This window comes from Bufo bufo, chromosome 4 (genome assembly GCF_905171765.1).
Source record: "Bufo bufo chromosome 4, aBufBuf1.1, whole genome shotgun sequence".
In the NCBI taxonomy this organism is placed as follows: domain Eukaryota; kingdom Metazoa; phylum Chordata; class Amphibia; order Anura; family Bufonidae; genus Bufo; species Bufo bufo.
In genome coordinates, this window is record NC_053392.1 from 436359434 (window position 1) to 436375353 (window position 15920).

The 15920-nt window shown below is 41.6% G+C and overlaps 1 protein-coding gene across 8 annotated transcripts in view; it reads right to left on the minus strand.

Annotated features, from left to right (window-relative positions):
* Positions 1–15920, minus strand: part of ARID1B (AT-rich interaction domain 1B) — a 600716-nt gene that overhangs the window by 77702 nt on the left and 507094 nt on the right. For 6 of the 8 annotated variants that reach the window (XM_040429372.1, XM_040429374.1, XM_040429373.1 and 3 more), the window contains 3 exons: positions 10155–10264; positions 9324–9482; positions 5019–5228 (listed from right to left, as the gene is read on the minus strand). In XM_040429372.1, coding sequence (XP_040285306.1) covers positions 5019–5228; positions 9324–9482; positions 10155–10264 — 479 coding nt within the window. The remainder of the gene's footprint in view (positions 1–5018; positions 5229–9323; positions 9483–10154; positions 10265–15920) is intronic. The other 2 variants (XM_040429375.1, XM_040429377.1) reach the window with 1 other exon arrangement.

Genomic DNA, 15920 nt, shown 5'->3' on the forward strand with positions numbered 1-15920 from the left:
AACTCCAAGTCAATCACACTTCTGTGAAATCAAACTGTCCACTTAGGAAGCAACACTGAGTGACAATCAATTTCACATGCTGTTGTGCAAATGGGATAGACAACAGGTGGAAATTATAGGCAATTAGCAAGACACCCCCAATAAAGGAATGGTTCTGCAGGTGGTGACCACAGACCACTTCTCAGTTCCTATGCTTCCTGGCTGATGTTTTGGTCACTTTTGAATGCTGGCGGTGCTTTCACTCTAGTGGTAGCATGAGACGGAGTCTACAACCCACACAAGTGGCTCAGGTAGTGCAGCTTATCCAGGATCAATGCGAGCTGTGGCAAGAAGGTTTGCTGTGTCTGTCAGCGTAGTGTCCAGAGCATGGAGGCGCTACCAGGAGACAGGCCAGTACATCAGGAGACGTGGAGGAGGCTGTAGGAGGGCAACAACCCAGCAGCAGGACCGCTACCTCCGCCTTTGTGCAAGGAGGAACAGGAGGAGCACTGCCAGAGCCCTGCAAAATGACCTCCAGCAGGCCACAAATGTGCATGTGTCTGCTCAAACGGTCAGAAACAGACTCCATGAGGGTGATATGAGGGCCCTATGTCCACAGGTGGGGGTTGTGCTTACAGCCCAACACCATGCAGGACGTTTGGCATTTGCCAGAGAACACCAAGATTGGCAAATTCGCCACTGGCGCCCTGTGCTCTTCACAGATGAAAGCAGGTTCACACTGAGCGCATGTGACAGAGTGACAGAGTCTTGAGACGCCGTGGAGAACGTTCTGCTGCCTGCAACATCCTCCAGCATGACCGGTTTGGCATTGGGTCAGTAATGGTGTGGGGTGGCATTTCTTTGGAGGGCCGCACAGCCCTCCATTTGCTTGCCAGAGGTAGCCTGACTGCCATTAGGTACCGAGATGAGATCCTCAGACCCCTTGTGAGACCATATGCTGGTGCGGTTGGCCCTGGGTTCCTCCTAATGCAAGACAATGCTAGACCTCATGTGGCTGGAGTGTGTCAGCAGTTCCTGCAAGAGGAAGGCATTGATGCTATGGACTGGCCCGCCCGTTCCCCAGACCTGAATCCAATTGAGCACATCTGGGACATCATGTCTCGCTCTATCCACCAATGTCACATTGCACCACAGACTGTCCAGGAGTTGGCAGATGCTTTAGTCCAGGTCTGGGAGGAGATCCATCAGGAGACCGTCCGCCACCTCATCAGGAGCATGCACAGGCGTTGTAGGGAGGTCATACAGGCACATGGAGGACACACACACTACTGAGCCTCATTTTGACTTGTTTTAAGGACATTACATCAAAGTTGGATCAGCCTGTAGTGTGTTTTTCCACTTTAATTTTGAGTGTGACTCCAAATCCAGACCTCCATGGGTTGAAAAATTTGATTTCCATTTTTTTATTTTTGTGTGATTTTGTTGTCAGCACATTCAACTATGTAAAGAACAAAGTATTTCAGAAGAATATTTAATTAATTCAGATCTAGGATGTGTTATTTTTGTGTTCCCTTTATTTTTTTGAGCAGTGTAGATTGATGATAAAGCAGGTGAACAGGCAGGCCAAGCAAGTGTTGCAATCTGGAGAAGACATTCCTGGGAAACTCTTGCTGTGTGTGAGTAAGGCTACTTTCACACTTGCGGCAGGACGGATCCGACATTATAGTCAATGGGGACGGAGCGGCGGTCCGGCGACACGGTGAAATAGCTGCAGGACGGATCCGACATGGTGAACAGCCTGTCGGATCCGTCCTGCCGCAAGTGTGAAAGTACCCTAAGCATTATCCTGATGAAAAACACCAGTTGGATGCACATGTGGTTGCGGAATGTCCTGCACATATCGCTGAGCTGTTAGTTTCCATGATATAACTACTAGGGGTGCCTGACTGTCTTATGCAAAGACTTCCCAGATCATCACACCAGCAGCACTTGCAGTATGTCTCTTCACAGCAAAGCCAGGATTAAAACGCTCACTATGAGGCCTCCATAATTGAACCCGACTGTCATGGGATCCCAAACTGACCTTGATTAGTCGCTAAAGACAATACAGATCTAGTCCGTAGCAGTCCAGGGTTCTCACTCATGACATCACTGACATCACAATGGTGAATGTGGGCGCCGTGACACCAAATTTCCTCCTACTAAGCACCTGGAAATGGTCCGGGCAGAGACAGGGGTGTAAAGGTACCACCTGTGTCTGGATTGTGGACAACAAAACTGTGGGAGCTGCTTGTGAATGTTGTCATATCAAAGAATCTTCTCTATTGGTGGTCTGTCTGGGTCACCTGAGGCCTGTTTGAGGTGTGGTCATGCCTCATGTAACCACTTCTCCCAACACCTCCTAAAATCTAGGTCACAAAAGTCTACATGGCGGGCAGTCAAAATGACCATCCTGCTTCTTTCAGTAGAAAAGATGCACCCCTCCTCTCAAAGTCTGTCAACTGGGCAAAATGTAGTGGCATGTCTAGCAGTTAACCTCAGACCAAGAGGTAACTACCCAAAAGAGTGTATATTATTTATCAAGCCTTGCACAGAATTCACGCTTCAAAAGGTCACAAATTAGGGCTTTTTGGGCTTATGTGCATTAAAATACTGCACCACTCACTCCAATTTAAAAAAATAGATGGGAAAGTTGGAGTGGCTAGCCTGTCCATCTGATTTAAGCCACATTTATCAACTGCGTCTTTTTAAAAGTTGCAAAAATGTTGTAATCTTACCCTAGTAAAAAGGTGTTAAGTGAAGACAGAAGCATTAGACTTAAAGGGGTTTTCTCAACACAGACAATGGGGGCATATCGCTAGTTCCCTATATCGAGAACGGAGCCCCGCAAGGTGGTAGCTGGCCACACCAAGCATGCTCCCCATAGATGTGAATGAGAGCACACAGCGGATGACCGGCCACCGCTCCCATTCACTTATATGGGCCCCAAAGCTGGCTCGGCTATTTTCGGCGGCCCCATAGAAAATGAATGGAGGGGGCGGCTGCGCATGCGCAGTGCGCCCTCCAACACTTTTGGGGATTTGTTCTCGATATAGGTGCTGGTCCCGGTGGAGGGACCCGCACCTATAAGACAATGAGGACATGTCCTAGTGATATAATCCCATTGTCTGTGATGAGAAAACCCCTTTAATGATGCACCAAATGTATCAAACATCTTGCAATATTTGATAAATGTGGCAATTACAGCAATGCAGACTACTGCACAGCAGACTTTAAAAGTCATGTAGGCTTGTACCTGTGAGGAATTTCTCATCATATCTTACATTGTGATCCTACTGAAGACCATTAGTGTTTCTTAATTAAAATGGCTACTTATAAGCATTCATTAGGAGTTCTGTTCCATAGGATGCATCATTTAGCAGCTTCTGAACATGTTGATAAGAATGACCTCACAAACACTACTAAGATGGTGAGCACTATTGTTCAGAGCCTCCACTTAACAAGTCTACAAGTTCCACCACACAGACTTTGAGATCAGGTGTTTTAGAAGGCCCTGGCACTACTGTGCGCGCAGCATCCTTCTTGCTGCTTACACTAGGCCAGTGACATCTTGACCATCGGTTATGTGGCCTAGATGCAGCTTAGCCACATCCAAGCCTTCTAACTGCTTACCCTAGGCCAGTGACGTCAGGACTATTGATGGCCGAATTAATGGGACTGAGTTGCAGGAAGGCTGCGGTGCTCACAGTAACCCAGGGTCCTTCTCAAACAGCTGTTGGTGGGGGTCCTACATGTTGGACCCCCAAAGATCAGATTAAAATGACCTATTCAGAGTATACATTATCAGTTACACACAGTCGGATAACCCCTTAAAAGAAAAAGCTAATTTATGTATGCAGATTTGCTTTTTCTATCTTATTACATCAGTGAGGCATTGAAATGAAGCAATTTGTTTTTACTATGCATTTAACTATGGTTAAATTACTGTTCTTGCAAGTGCAGTAAGGTTACAACAATAATATAAAAGCCTACACTTACCATGCTCTAAAAGTATTATTTAGTCTACATATACAAAGTACATTACATATTGTTTGTTAGTAAAGTGCTGTTCAGCATAATTCACTGCTGGAGAGCCATGGAGGTTTCTGCTATGATTAACAAAGAACAAATGAAATGTACATAGGTTTAAATATTAAAATGCAACAAGCAGGGGTTTACACAGAAATCATTGTGGCCCATCGCAAGGATCTGAATTGGGCCCCCATGCCCCATCCCCTCCCACTACCCGCACCTGGCTCTTTTTCCCCAGCTCCATGAACTGTGTCTGCTGCTACGTATTATATAGTGTGTCATATCCCCCCCTGGTAGCCTACTGCTGATTATATAGTGTGCTGTACCCTCCCTCTACACCCCCACACCATGAACTGTGCCTGCTACTGTTGCTTTTTTTAAATATAGTTTGCCTGTGCTAAAGTTTCCCTGCTGGGTGCTAAGCAAGCCAGTAATGCTGATTGGCCAGCGCCTAGCAGAGATGCTGGTCCGGAGCCACAGTCTGTCTCTGATGGGCTGGTAAAGGAGGAGGGGCCCGAACACAGGGAGCAAGGAACTGGAAGGAAGGGCCCGAGAGGGAGCTAAAAAATTTTTAGGACCCTGTGTATTCAGGTTAAGTGTCATAGGTGCAGATCCCAAACCTGCTAGCTAACCGGTCAATCTTGAGTGACATATTGTATTAATCAGTGGCAGGTGCTGAGTAAATTGTGGGAGATAGTACTGCAAAATACATCTTATTCTGCAGGAGCAGGGTACTGTGCACTTTCACATCAAGGTCATGATGCTAGTGCAAACGAGGGCAGGAAAGGGGTTTGTATGATGTTCTGCCTCTAATAAGAAGAGCAAGGCCCCGAAAAGCAATAATGGCAGCCCTGAGGGGATGGGGGCATTCAGCCGCAGCCAGACTCCCTTCCCCCGCGGTCCCCATAGCAGCTGCATGGTCTCCCTTCATTGGAGGTATGCCACTTGCAACATCACAAAGCAAATGACCTTACAAGAAATACATGAAATTCCTGTATGTATTTTACCTGCGCTAAGCCTCCAATTTCTTTGACGCAGAAGTAAAGTCTGACCAGGTCCAGAGGCTTTCTTCCAACTGCAGGCAATGTTGAAACCGGTGTTCCTCTCTCTTCCATAAAGGTCAAGTATCGGTCTACCCACATCTTGCGCTCGGGCTCGCTTCCCATCTCATACAGCTTTGTAATCTTTTCTCCAGTAGTAGTAGAAGAGTTGGCTTTCTGTATCGTGTTGGAAGAGGGTAGGAACATTGCAAATCACCAAATCTAACCATAAAGCGATATACAGCGCACATATACCACTCCTGCAGGCATTTAGAAGTGAAGGTTACTAGTAATGGCACACGTAGTTCATAACACATTCCCACATGTGCACGTATGTACAAAGATACATTTCCTAATGCTTTCAATATAGTTGTTTTTCTTCACGCAAACATTCATGCCAAGGAACAGGAACCGTGTAAGTGAGGGCATACACATCTACTCAAATTGTCTAAAAGGGGTTGTCATACCCTTAATGTTAATGACCTATCGTCAGGATAGGTCATCAGTATCAGACTACCCTACACCCCCTGCCGATCAGCTGTTTAAAGAGGAAGCGGAGCTCCATGCGAGTGCTGCTTCCTATTCATTACACTGCTCGTCGTCTCCGAAGTGCAGTGTAATACAAGTACCAGATCCATTCAAGTGAATGGAGCGAGTGCCTGTAATAACAGTACGTCACCGCCCAAAAGTGTGAAGACCAGGAGGCTGATCGGCAGGGGTGCCGGGTGTCAGACTACCACCGATAGCTCATCAATATTAACAGCTGGACAACCCTTTTAACCCTTTGTAGTAAAAAAAAAAACACAAAAAAACAACATAACAACCAAAGTGAACAAAAGTGTACTACAACTGGTAAAGACATTGACATTTGACACCTTCTGTGCTGCTTCATGTGCTGTGAAACAAACTAAAATCTTAACTTCAAAAGGATGGTACATTAGTGGCGAATATTTAAACTACTGAAATAAATCTTTGCTAGTCTACTTTGTGCAGAAGCTGTCTGTCACAGATCCTTTGCCACCGCCTGGTTGACCAACATAAAATTCTCTTTCTTACTTTAAAAAAAAAATAGGTGTATCATACAGTGTGTATAGGCCGCAGCGAGTATATCATGCAGTTCTGTGTGACTGCAGTGCAGAGCATAACACATCCCCAAGATGGTGCAAAAAGAAAAAAGGAATTATGTAGAAAGAGAGAACATTTTATTCTTAATCAATGGCGGACAATAGGTTCTCATTTATTTACTACTGAGTATTATTTAGAATAATGAAACCCCCCACTTTAAATAATCAGGAATATTACATAGAAATAGAGAACTTCTCAGTGATTTCTAATATAGTAGGGTTAAACTATTCCATATATAAACATAAAGACTTCAGCCATGACTATGTATGCAAACATTAGCAAGTGAATGTTAGCAAATAAATGGACTACACTAGTGATGAACAAATAGATTCATTCATTTACACTTGTGAAGAACCATCCCCAAAGCTCTGGACGCTCCTGCTTGATTACAGAGCCGCATATCTTGCACATAGCCTATGCATATGAATCTGCATCAATGATTTTGCATGCACTCTCACATTTGTAATTGAATGCAGAGGCTCTGAACATGTGCCGCTGCTCACAGAATTGGTGCATGCGCAAGATTGTGAGGGGCTGTCAATCCAATGGCAGGGTGTTAGGGGAAAGCCTCACTAATTGATTCGTATAAATCGATTTGCTCATCCCTAGACTACATCACTGTTACTCCTTTGCAAAAGTTCATAGTTTCATAAAGGAAATCCATTCATGTTGACGTTCGGTTCGGTTATACAGATTATTTTAACATGTGGACATCTTTTTCACCTCTATTTTTTGTCTGATTTAGTATATTTAAAGTTGCAATCTTTTCCTTTTTACGTCTAATTTCTATTTATTTTTTAAAATTAGAATAAGGCTAGTCAAATAAGCTGATTTAAAAAAAAAAAAAAAAAACTGTAATTAACAAGAAGGGTGCATTCACATGACTATCAGTTTTGCGGTCGGCAAATTGAGGATAAGCAAAGATGGATGCAATCTGGATGCATCCCGCACTTTTAGCGGGCCCCATTGAAAAAATGACTATAATTTGTGGCTTGGCCGCATGGATGCTATCCGAAAATATGGTTCGTCCTGAAAGTAATTCTTACCTTACCACTCCCCTGCTGCTCTAGTGCTGACAGTTCCCTGGTCCCTCACTACTTGCTGTTCTTGCTGCTCCAGCAAGGACATGTTGATATGACATGCAACCACTACAGCCAATCACTGGCTATAGCTGTATCCTCACTTTAACAGCCAATAGGCCACAAGTCATGTAGATATTTCATCGCTGGAGCAGAAACAACAAAGATCGTCGAAGGACTGGCAAAGCATTTACACCAGAGTATTTTACGCCATTGTATATGGCTTTTCTAAAATTTAATGCAACTGGACTATACCTTTAAGACTAAAACATGTCTTGAATAGTTGGCCAAACATTTATATTGTTTAAAATATTTTAGATTCTTACAAGTAGCCAGCTTTGCAAATTTTGGCACGCTTTTAAACGGGATGTCTCACTTCAGCAAATGGCATTTATCATGTAGAGAAAGTTAATACAAGGAAGTTACTAATGTATTGCGATTATCCATATTGCCTCCTTTGCTGGCATGATTCATTTTTCCATCACATTATACACTTCTTGTATCTAGGGCTTATTACCACCCTGCATTCCAGCAGTGGTGGTCATGTTTGCACATTCTAGGAAAAAGCACAGGTCTTTATGGTGGCCAGGACTGGAAGCGTATATAGGCACGCATGCGCAGCAGCTCCCGTCCTGGCCACCCTTATATCTGCACTGCAGCAGTGGTCATCATAACCTCTGGATATGAGCAGTGTATAATGTGATGGAAAAATTAATAAGCCAGCAAAAGGGGTAATATATTAGTGAGTGCCTTGTATTAACTTTGTCTACATGATAAATACCATTTGCTGAAGTAAGACCACCTCTTTAACCAAATGTATTAGGTCTTTAAAGGGCTTCTATATTTTGCTGAGTATCTCTTTGCTGCGTTTTCAGTAAGTATCTGGACCAATTCACCCTAAAACATAACCTTGATTTAGGTCAGGTCACTGTGGAGGCCAGTTATTCTGATGCAGAACGCCAACATTATCCTCTTCCATGAAAAACTTCTTGCAAATCCAGACAGTTGGCAAGTCATCAAGTGATTGAACAGACAGTACATACCATATGACTTGTTGCTGCAGAACGCTATAGTAGTCATGCTGGTTAAGTAAGCCTTCAATTTTTAGTGGAACTCCAACAGTGAAACCTTAAAAGCACCACATCATTATACCTCCTATCCTAGCATCATGGTGGAAATCGAAAACCCATCTGTTCACCTTCAGAAAATATGATAGAACCAAAAATCTCAAATTGGGACTCATTAGTTCAAAATTAGTTTTTCACGTGTCTGATATTAACTGTTTGTACTATATTCCTTAGACCAAGAAAGTATCTTCTTATATAAAGGGGGAGGAGTCTCTTGAGTATTGGGGCCAGTCTCTCTTTCCTTCAGAAGGTTGATTTTGAACAAACTAAATTCATTAGAATATATTAGCTCATATCTAGTTACTATGTGTTCTCAGTGTAACAATTGACTGTATTGTGTTAAAGGGGTTCTCTGAGCTACAGACATTTATGACCTATCCCCAGGCTAGGTCATCAATATCAGATCGATGGAGGTCCAACAACCTCACCGATCAGCTGTTTCAGAAGGCCACAGTGCCGAAAACGGACAATATGCGGAGAAGTGCATAAAACTCTGTACATTTTGTAGTTTTTGGTACTAGCATACTGAAGCTCAGCTCATATTCACTTTAATGGGAGCTGAGCTGCAGTATCCTGGCACAGCCACTACATAGTGTACAGAGTGGTCTGCCTCCAGCTCCATACACAGTATAGTCTACGGATCGTGGCTGCTTGAAACAGTTGATCAGTGCGGGTATAGGACCCCCACCAATTTGATATTAACCAATGTCTGTAACCTGGAGAAACCCTATAAAATCAGGCTGGTGATGTCTATTGCAGTCTTACATCTGTTAATACGCCGTGAATAGAAACAGACACCTACCAACGCATTTATTCTTAAGCTGACACACAAAAAAAAACGGGCAAAGGGAAAATGAATAAACAAAATAAAGTTACGTAAAATAATCTGACAGTAATTTCAATTATTTCCAAATTTCAAATAACAAAACAGGGCCACTTACAGGGCTTGATGGAGTCTTTGGCCAGCCTGGGCTGTTAATGCTATCACTTTCATCTCCATGAAAGGAGGAGATGCTAGCGGAGCTTGGGGACAGTGGGGAAGGGACTGGCAGGTTGCCTGGGGTTGGGGGCTGAGATATACACTGTGAACTGTAGCTATCCTGTAGAATAAAAAAAAAAATTGACAAGAGCAGGGCACACATTACCAAAGAGAGATAGTTCAACTGGTAATGCAAAAATGTTGCATGTATGGAAAGAGGGAGGGGGAAAAAGGCAAGCATATAAGATGCATGAATTCAAGATTGTTAATTCACTGGCTAGCAATTAGTGCACAATTTGGCAAGTTCTTAGATGCTTGGCTGATGTTACTAAGCCACCATGCTTACTCCAAGCAAACATGAAATGCTTAAGCATGGACTGTCCCGTCAATGAAAATAAAATGAAAGCTGCTTGCCTTATGTTTAAAGGAAAAAAAAAAAGCAAATTATTAATTATGCCTATGGTGCTGTTTAGACGGCCAACAACAGAAGCTTGAACTGAAGGCAAGAAGGGAATATGGTTGCAGTTTAGGAACCAGGCACAGAAGTCCCTTCCAAACCCCACCAGCTTGATATCCCCAAGCTCATATTTACTCCTTTGCTTTAAAGTTAGATGCCATTAGAACTAGTAACTTTCAGATCCAGACCATCTAAACAAAGGCCCGCAAAAACAAATGAAGAACACATGCAGGAACAGAACCAAACAGAAAAAGAGGAAAATAAATCAAGTAATGGAAGATCACATGAACGATATAGCGAGGCCACAAAACCAATACCACATGCAGAATGGAATACCTTTGATTTTGTTTCTGGGGGAGGTGGCCTATCTTCTTTGCCGTCATGTTTAAGGGAGGGAGGGAGCTTAGCTTCACCAGGATTCATCATGTCAGCAAGGCCTAAGTGACCTAAGGAAAAAAAAAATCAAACACATGAAAGCATGATTTAAAAAGTAGCATCTATCTTGGAAATAAATAGGTAATGTAATATGAGCAGGGGCCAACAAAAATTCCACAGTATAAAACCATTAAAACTTAAAAATATTCTAGTGTAAAGGAACCTCCATACATATGCACTATTAACTCCTTCTTTTACACAGGACAAGAACTGGGACAATTTTTAGGATAATTATCCCATGTAAAGGTGCCACTACTCACTCCACGGGGAGCAAATAATGGATTCTTTCATGCAACACCTATAATACTTTTTCTTAGGCTGTAAATTGCCCTATGTAAACAGTGATGTACTGCTGAAAAACAATGATACTGTATGGGGACGAGCAATCGTTCATCCTCATAAATCCCCTATCAGTGCTGCATGCAAATGCAGCTAATGACACAAACATTCATATATATGAATGTTTGTTCCCAGTGGCATACCTCCAATAGAGGCAGACCACACAGCTGCTATGGGGCCCGTAGTGAACCTAAGGCCCCGCCCCTAATTACACTCATTACTGTCCAACTCCAGTATAGTATCCCTATCATCAGTGAAAAAAAAGGACCTGTGATGATGTCATCATAGGTCCTGTACATCTAGTAAAGGAACTGCACAAAGAATGGTGTAGTTCCCAGGTTAGATAGGAGCATCTGCCATGACCTGTGATGACATCTTCAGCATCACAGGTCCTGTACATCTAGTAAAGGAACTGCACAGAGCATCATCACAGGTCCTTCAATCCCCAACAGCATAGAGAATAACTGCATTCCAGAATGGAGTGGTAAGAGGAGGTCTTCCTCCTTTCTCTTCATTTGCTCCCCCCTCATTCCCTATTTTTAGTCATATCTCACTCATATGTATATCTCTGCAGACAGTTACACCCACTATATCTCATGTACCGTACCTCACACAATAACCATAATTATATATATATATATATATATATATATATATATATATAGAGGTCTGTAAAGAATATAAAACAGCATATATGGAATACTTGGATCTACAAAATGATCTTAACCATCTGAATATGAGAGAAGTGAAAAGATAGTGTGACATATGTACACCAATTGGTAGATAAAGGAAGGAGGTATATTTTAAGGAACATAACCATCCTGTTTCGTCTCTATGATTCCAAGTCCTGGAAGAAGTCTCGACTCCACGAAGGGGCAGAAACCGAACATTACTACTGAGACAACGTGAATCCTTTTGGATACACCGCCTGGATACACTGTCTCCCAAGGGCCTTAACATAGAATGTGATTTCTTTTGTAATATTTAAAATTTGTTTATGATTATTCTTAACAATTTACAGCAGTTATGTATGTATCTGATGTGTCGTTTCATTTATAACAGATATGATAGTCTGGACCATAGTCCTTAGCCTACTAGACAACATGGGTGAGACTCCCCCTCCTCTCCTTAACCACCACCTGCCCCCACCACCATGTGGTTCATTTTTACGATACCTCTAAGAGATTTATCTCCACCTATGACCACGATTTATACTAACTCCTTATTCATGTGTAATCATTCATTTGTAATTTTTCATAGTTCATTTTTATTTTTCATTCATTTCTCCTCTACTCCACTTTCACCCTTTCTTGCTCCCAATTCATGTTTCATTATATATCCTCTTACTTTTACACTTTTAATATTCATTTTGCTTTCTCATCAAATTTCCTTCCCTTTTCTTCTTTTGTTAGTTTTTTTCTTTTTCCTACTATATATTTTTTCTACACAATTTTTCAATATTTTTCACTTTTTCTCCTATAACTTTCCGTTTCATTCCACATTATGATTGTGTGTCTCCAATTTATGCAGAAATGTCTTAATATTAATTGATCTCAAGGTTTTGTTAAATGTATTATATAATTATGTTTTTATGTCATTTCATCCGCCCCTAATAAGTTAATACTATACAAACACACATAGGGCCAGATTTATTACTACACTTACATCTTACTCCACTTTTACATATGTCCAAAGTCACTTTTGGCTAAGTCAGATTTATTAATGGTCCTTTAATACTGTGATAAATGTGGTTTGACGGTAGCAGTTTATCCTTCAGTAAGCGGCTTTACAAAAGTCACGCGGCTTTACGAAAAAGTCGCATGTTCTATTAAAAAGGTCGCATAAGATAAGCATGGTCCTCACTGGAGTGAAATTTTTTGCGACTTTTTAAATGGTCGCAATAGTAAATCTGTCTAGCGATTCATTTACATAAGAAAAGACGCCCATTTTCAGAAAACTGGTGAGCATAGCGCAGAGACAATAAAATTCGCAAATTTTTGCGCAGTTTTCGCGATTGCGCAAAAATTCGTGACTTTTTTTACTCCATTATTTTGACTTGAGCTAATGATAAATCTGGCCCATAGTCTCCTCTTATACAGACTATACTATCTTCTACATATAACTAACATTAGATGTCCTCCCTCTACAGCACTCCCCTTTCCCTTAGTGCCCTCACAGCTTCACGATACTCTATGCTCAGGTGCGCGCCTCCCGGGGCAATGACGTCAGTTCCTCTGTGTGTCACCTCCCAGAAGACGCTACACTTTCTTCCCCTACAAATAGGCGGCACGCCCAACACAGCGGCCGCATCCAGAGCGAATCTCCTTCCTTGAGGCCACAGGTAACTGACTCCTTTTGCCCTACACCTCTTGTTTTCACTTATGTTGGATATATAGGCCTCATGTCGTGACTCCATATGCGACTACCATTATATTTGTTACAACAAATCTTTTGCTTCTATGACATATTCTCCTACCTATACATATACAGTGCTGCCCATAATTATTCATACCCCTGGCAAATTTTTACTTAAAGTTACTTTTATTCAACCAGCAAGTAATTTTTTGACGGGAAATGACATAGGTGTCTCCCAAAAGATAATAAGACGATGTACAAGAGGCATTATTGTGGGGAAAAAAAACATTTCTCAGCTTTTATTTACATTTGAGCAAAAAGTGTCCAGTCCAAAATTATTCATACCCTTCTCAATAATCAATAGAAAAGCCTTTATTGGCTATTACAGCAATCAAACGCTTCCTATAATTGCAGACCAGCTTTTTGCATGTCTCCACAGGTATTTCTGCTCATTCATCTTTAGCAATGAGCTCCAAATCTTTCAGGTTGGATGGTCTTCTTGCCATCAATCTGATCCATAGCTCCCTCCACAGATTCTCAATTGGATTCAAGTCTGGACTCTGGCTGGGCCACTCCAAAACGTTAATGTTGTGGTCTGCTAACCATTTCTTCACCACTTTTGCTGTGTGTTTTGGGTCATTGTCATGCTGAAATGTCCACTGGTGCCCAAGGCCAAGTTTTTCTGCAGACTGCCTGATGTTGTCGTTGAGAATCCTCATGTATTGCTCTTTTTACATGGTGCCGTTTACTGTGATTAGGTTCCCTGGTCCATTGGCTGAAAAACACCCCCAAAGCATTAGGTTCCCACCACCATGTTTGACAGTGGGGATGGTGTTCTTTGGGTTGAAGGCTTCTCCTTTTTTACGCCAAATGAAGGAAACAATTACATTTTGGTTTTATCTGACCATAACACAGAAGACCAGAAGTCTTCTTCTTTGTCCAGATGAGCTTTTGCAAAGCTTTTGTGTGCCTTATCTGGAGAAGTGGCGTCCTCCTTGGTCTGCATTGTGCAGTGTCCGTTGGATTGACACATCGCTACCAGCAGAGCCCAGATTCACCAGGATGGCCTTGGTGGTGATCCTTGGATTCTTTTTCACCTCTCTTACTATCCTCCTTGCCAGCACAGGTGTCACTTTTGGCTTCCGACCACGTCCTCTGAGATTTTCCACAGTGCGGAACATCTTGGATTTTTTGCTCAAATGTAAAAAAAGCTGAGAAATGTTTTTTTCCCCACAATAATGCCTCTTGTACATCGTCTTATTATCTTTTGGGAGACACCTATGTCATTTCCCGTCAAAAAATTACTTGCTGTTTGAATAAAAGTAACTTTAAATAAAAATTTGCCAGGGGTGTGAATAATTATGGGCAGCACTGTATATAAAATATGCAAGATGTTCTTGCTTATTTCTATTATATTTCTATGATATACACACCTTTTCTTAGACTTTATCTACCAATTGGTGTACATATATCACACTATCTTTTTACTTTTCTCATATACGGATGGTTAAGATTATTTTGTAGATCCAAATATTCTATATATGCTGCTTTATATTCTTTACAGACCCTTTGAAAAAGGTCATTATTCGACCGAAACGTTGGGACTCTCTCATGGCCTTTAAAGTCAATTGTTAATCCTGGATGACAAACATGTACAAAATGATGTGAATATGGACAATATTAATTAATTTGTAGATCTTCTTATAAATGTTGGATTGACTATTGTTCTATATGAGCACCCGATATTGAAGTGTGTGCGGATCTCATCCTTTTCAATACAGGTATGTAGTATACACAGCAGTGTACAGATATGTGAGGTATGAGGTATAATAGATGCAGTGTGTACAGATTTAAAGTATATACAGCAGTGTACTGATACATATATGAGGTACAAGGTATAATAGATGCAGTGTATTAAGATGTTTAGTATATACAGCAGTGTACTGAAATGCGAGGTACGAGGTTCAATAGATGCAATGTGTTAAGATATATAGTATAGAGTGCAATGTACTGACCTGAGAGGTATGACCTGGAATTTATACCTCATACTTCACATATCAGTACACTGCTGCATATACTGCCCAGGAACGGGTAGTTAAAGGGGCTACAAATGGGGCATGGGGCACCTAATTTAGATTCTTGCTATGGTGCCCAATGATTTTTATGTATGCCCCTAATCTCTGTACTCCTCTGGCATATGCACAGTGTCCATGCTTTACATAGATTTCATATTTTATGTATCAAATAAAACCAAACTAAAATCTATGAATGACTTGCAGCAATAAGGCGGACAGAAAAAAATAAATCAGTTTGAGTATGCCTTCTATAAATGATCATTGCACATAGTAGCATATTACTGTGTTTTAGAAAATAATTAGATTTAATTACAGCAGAGAGAGCTTATGCAGGACCCTGGTGAACAAACTGGCAAGCACCACAGTGCTAATTTGCTAATATCTGAGACATCACTGCAGGTTTATAATAACCATAGTACTGCCAAAAGTCTACCCTGCCATGTGCTATTTGAATTTACAATTACTTGTTGTTTATCAGGCAGGAAACCAATTTTTATCTTATTGCAGCAGAAAAAAATAAAATAATAATATGCTGATGTTGAGTGAACTGGGTCTGGACAGCATGCGCTTAATCCTTTCTCTACAAAAAAGACGTAGATACTGCTGAAACTATTAGAAGCCAGTTTATATTACTAGGTGCACATGTGCTGGGAACAGTCCATGCATGTAGCTAGTTATAAGAATTAATAAACCATCGGTGCTGATATTAATATTTATTATGCAGGTCTGCTCACCAGCTTCCGGGTGCTTCACTCCTATCATGGCCGCTGATGGAGGGTCCCATCCTTCGGTGCCTGCAATTCACTTACACTGGGGACAGACAGTGGAACTAGCACATGCTCAGTCCTTCCTCAGTGTACGTAAATGGAAGCCGCTGATGGACGGAACCTTCCATCGG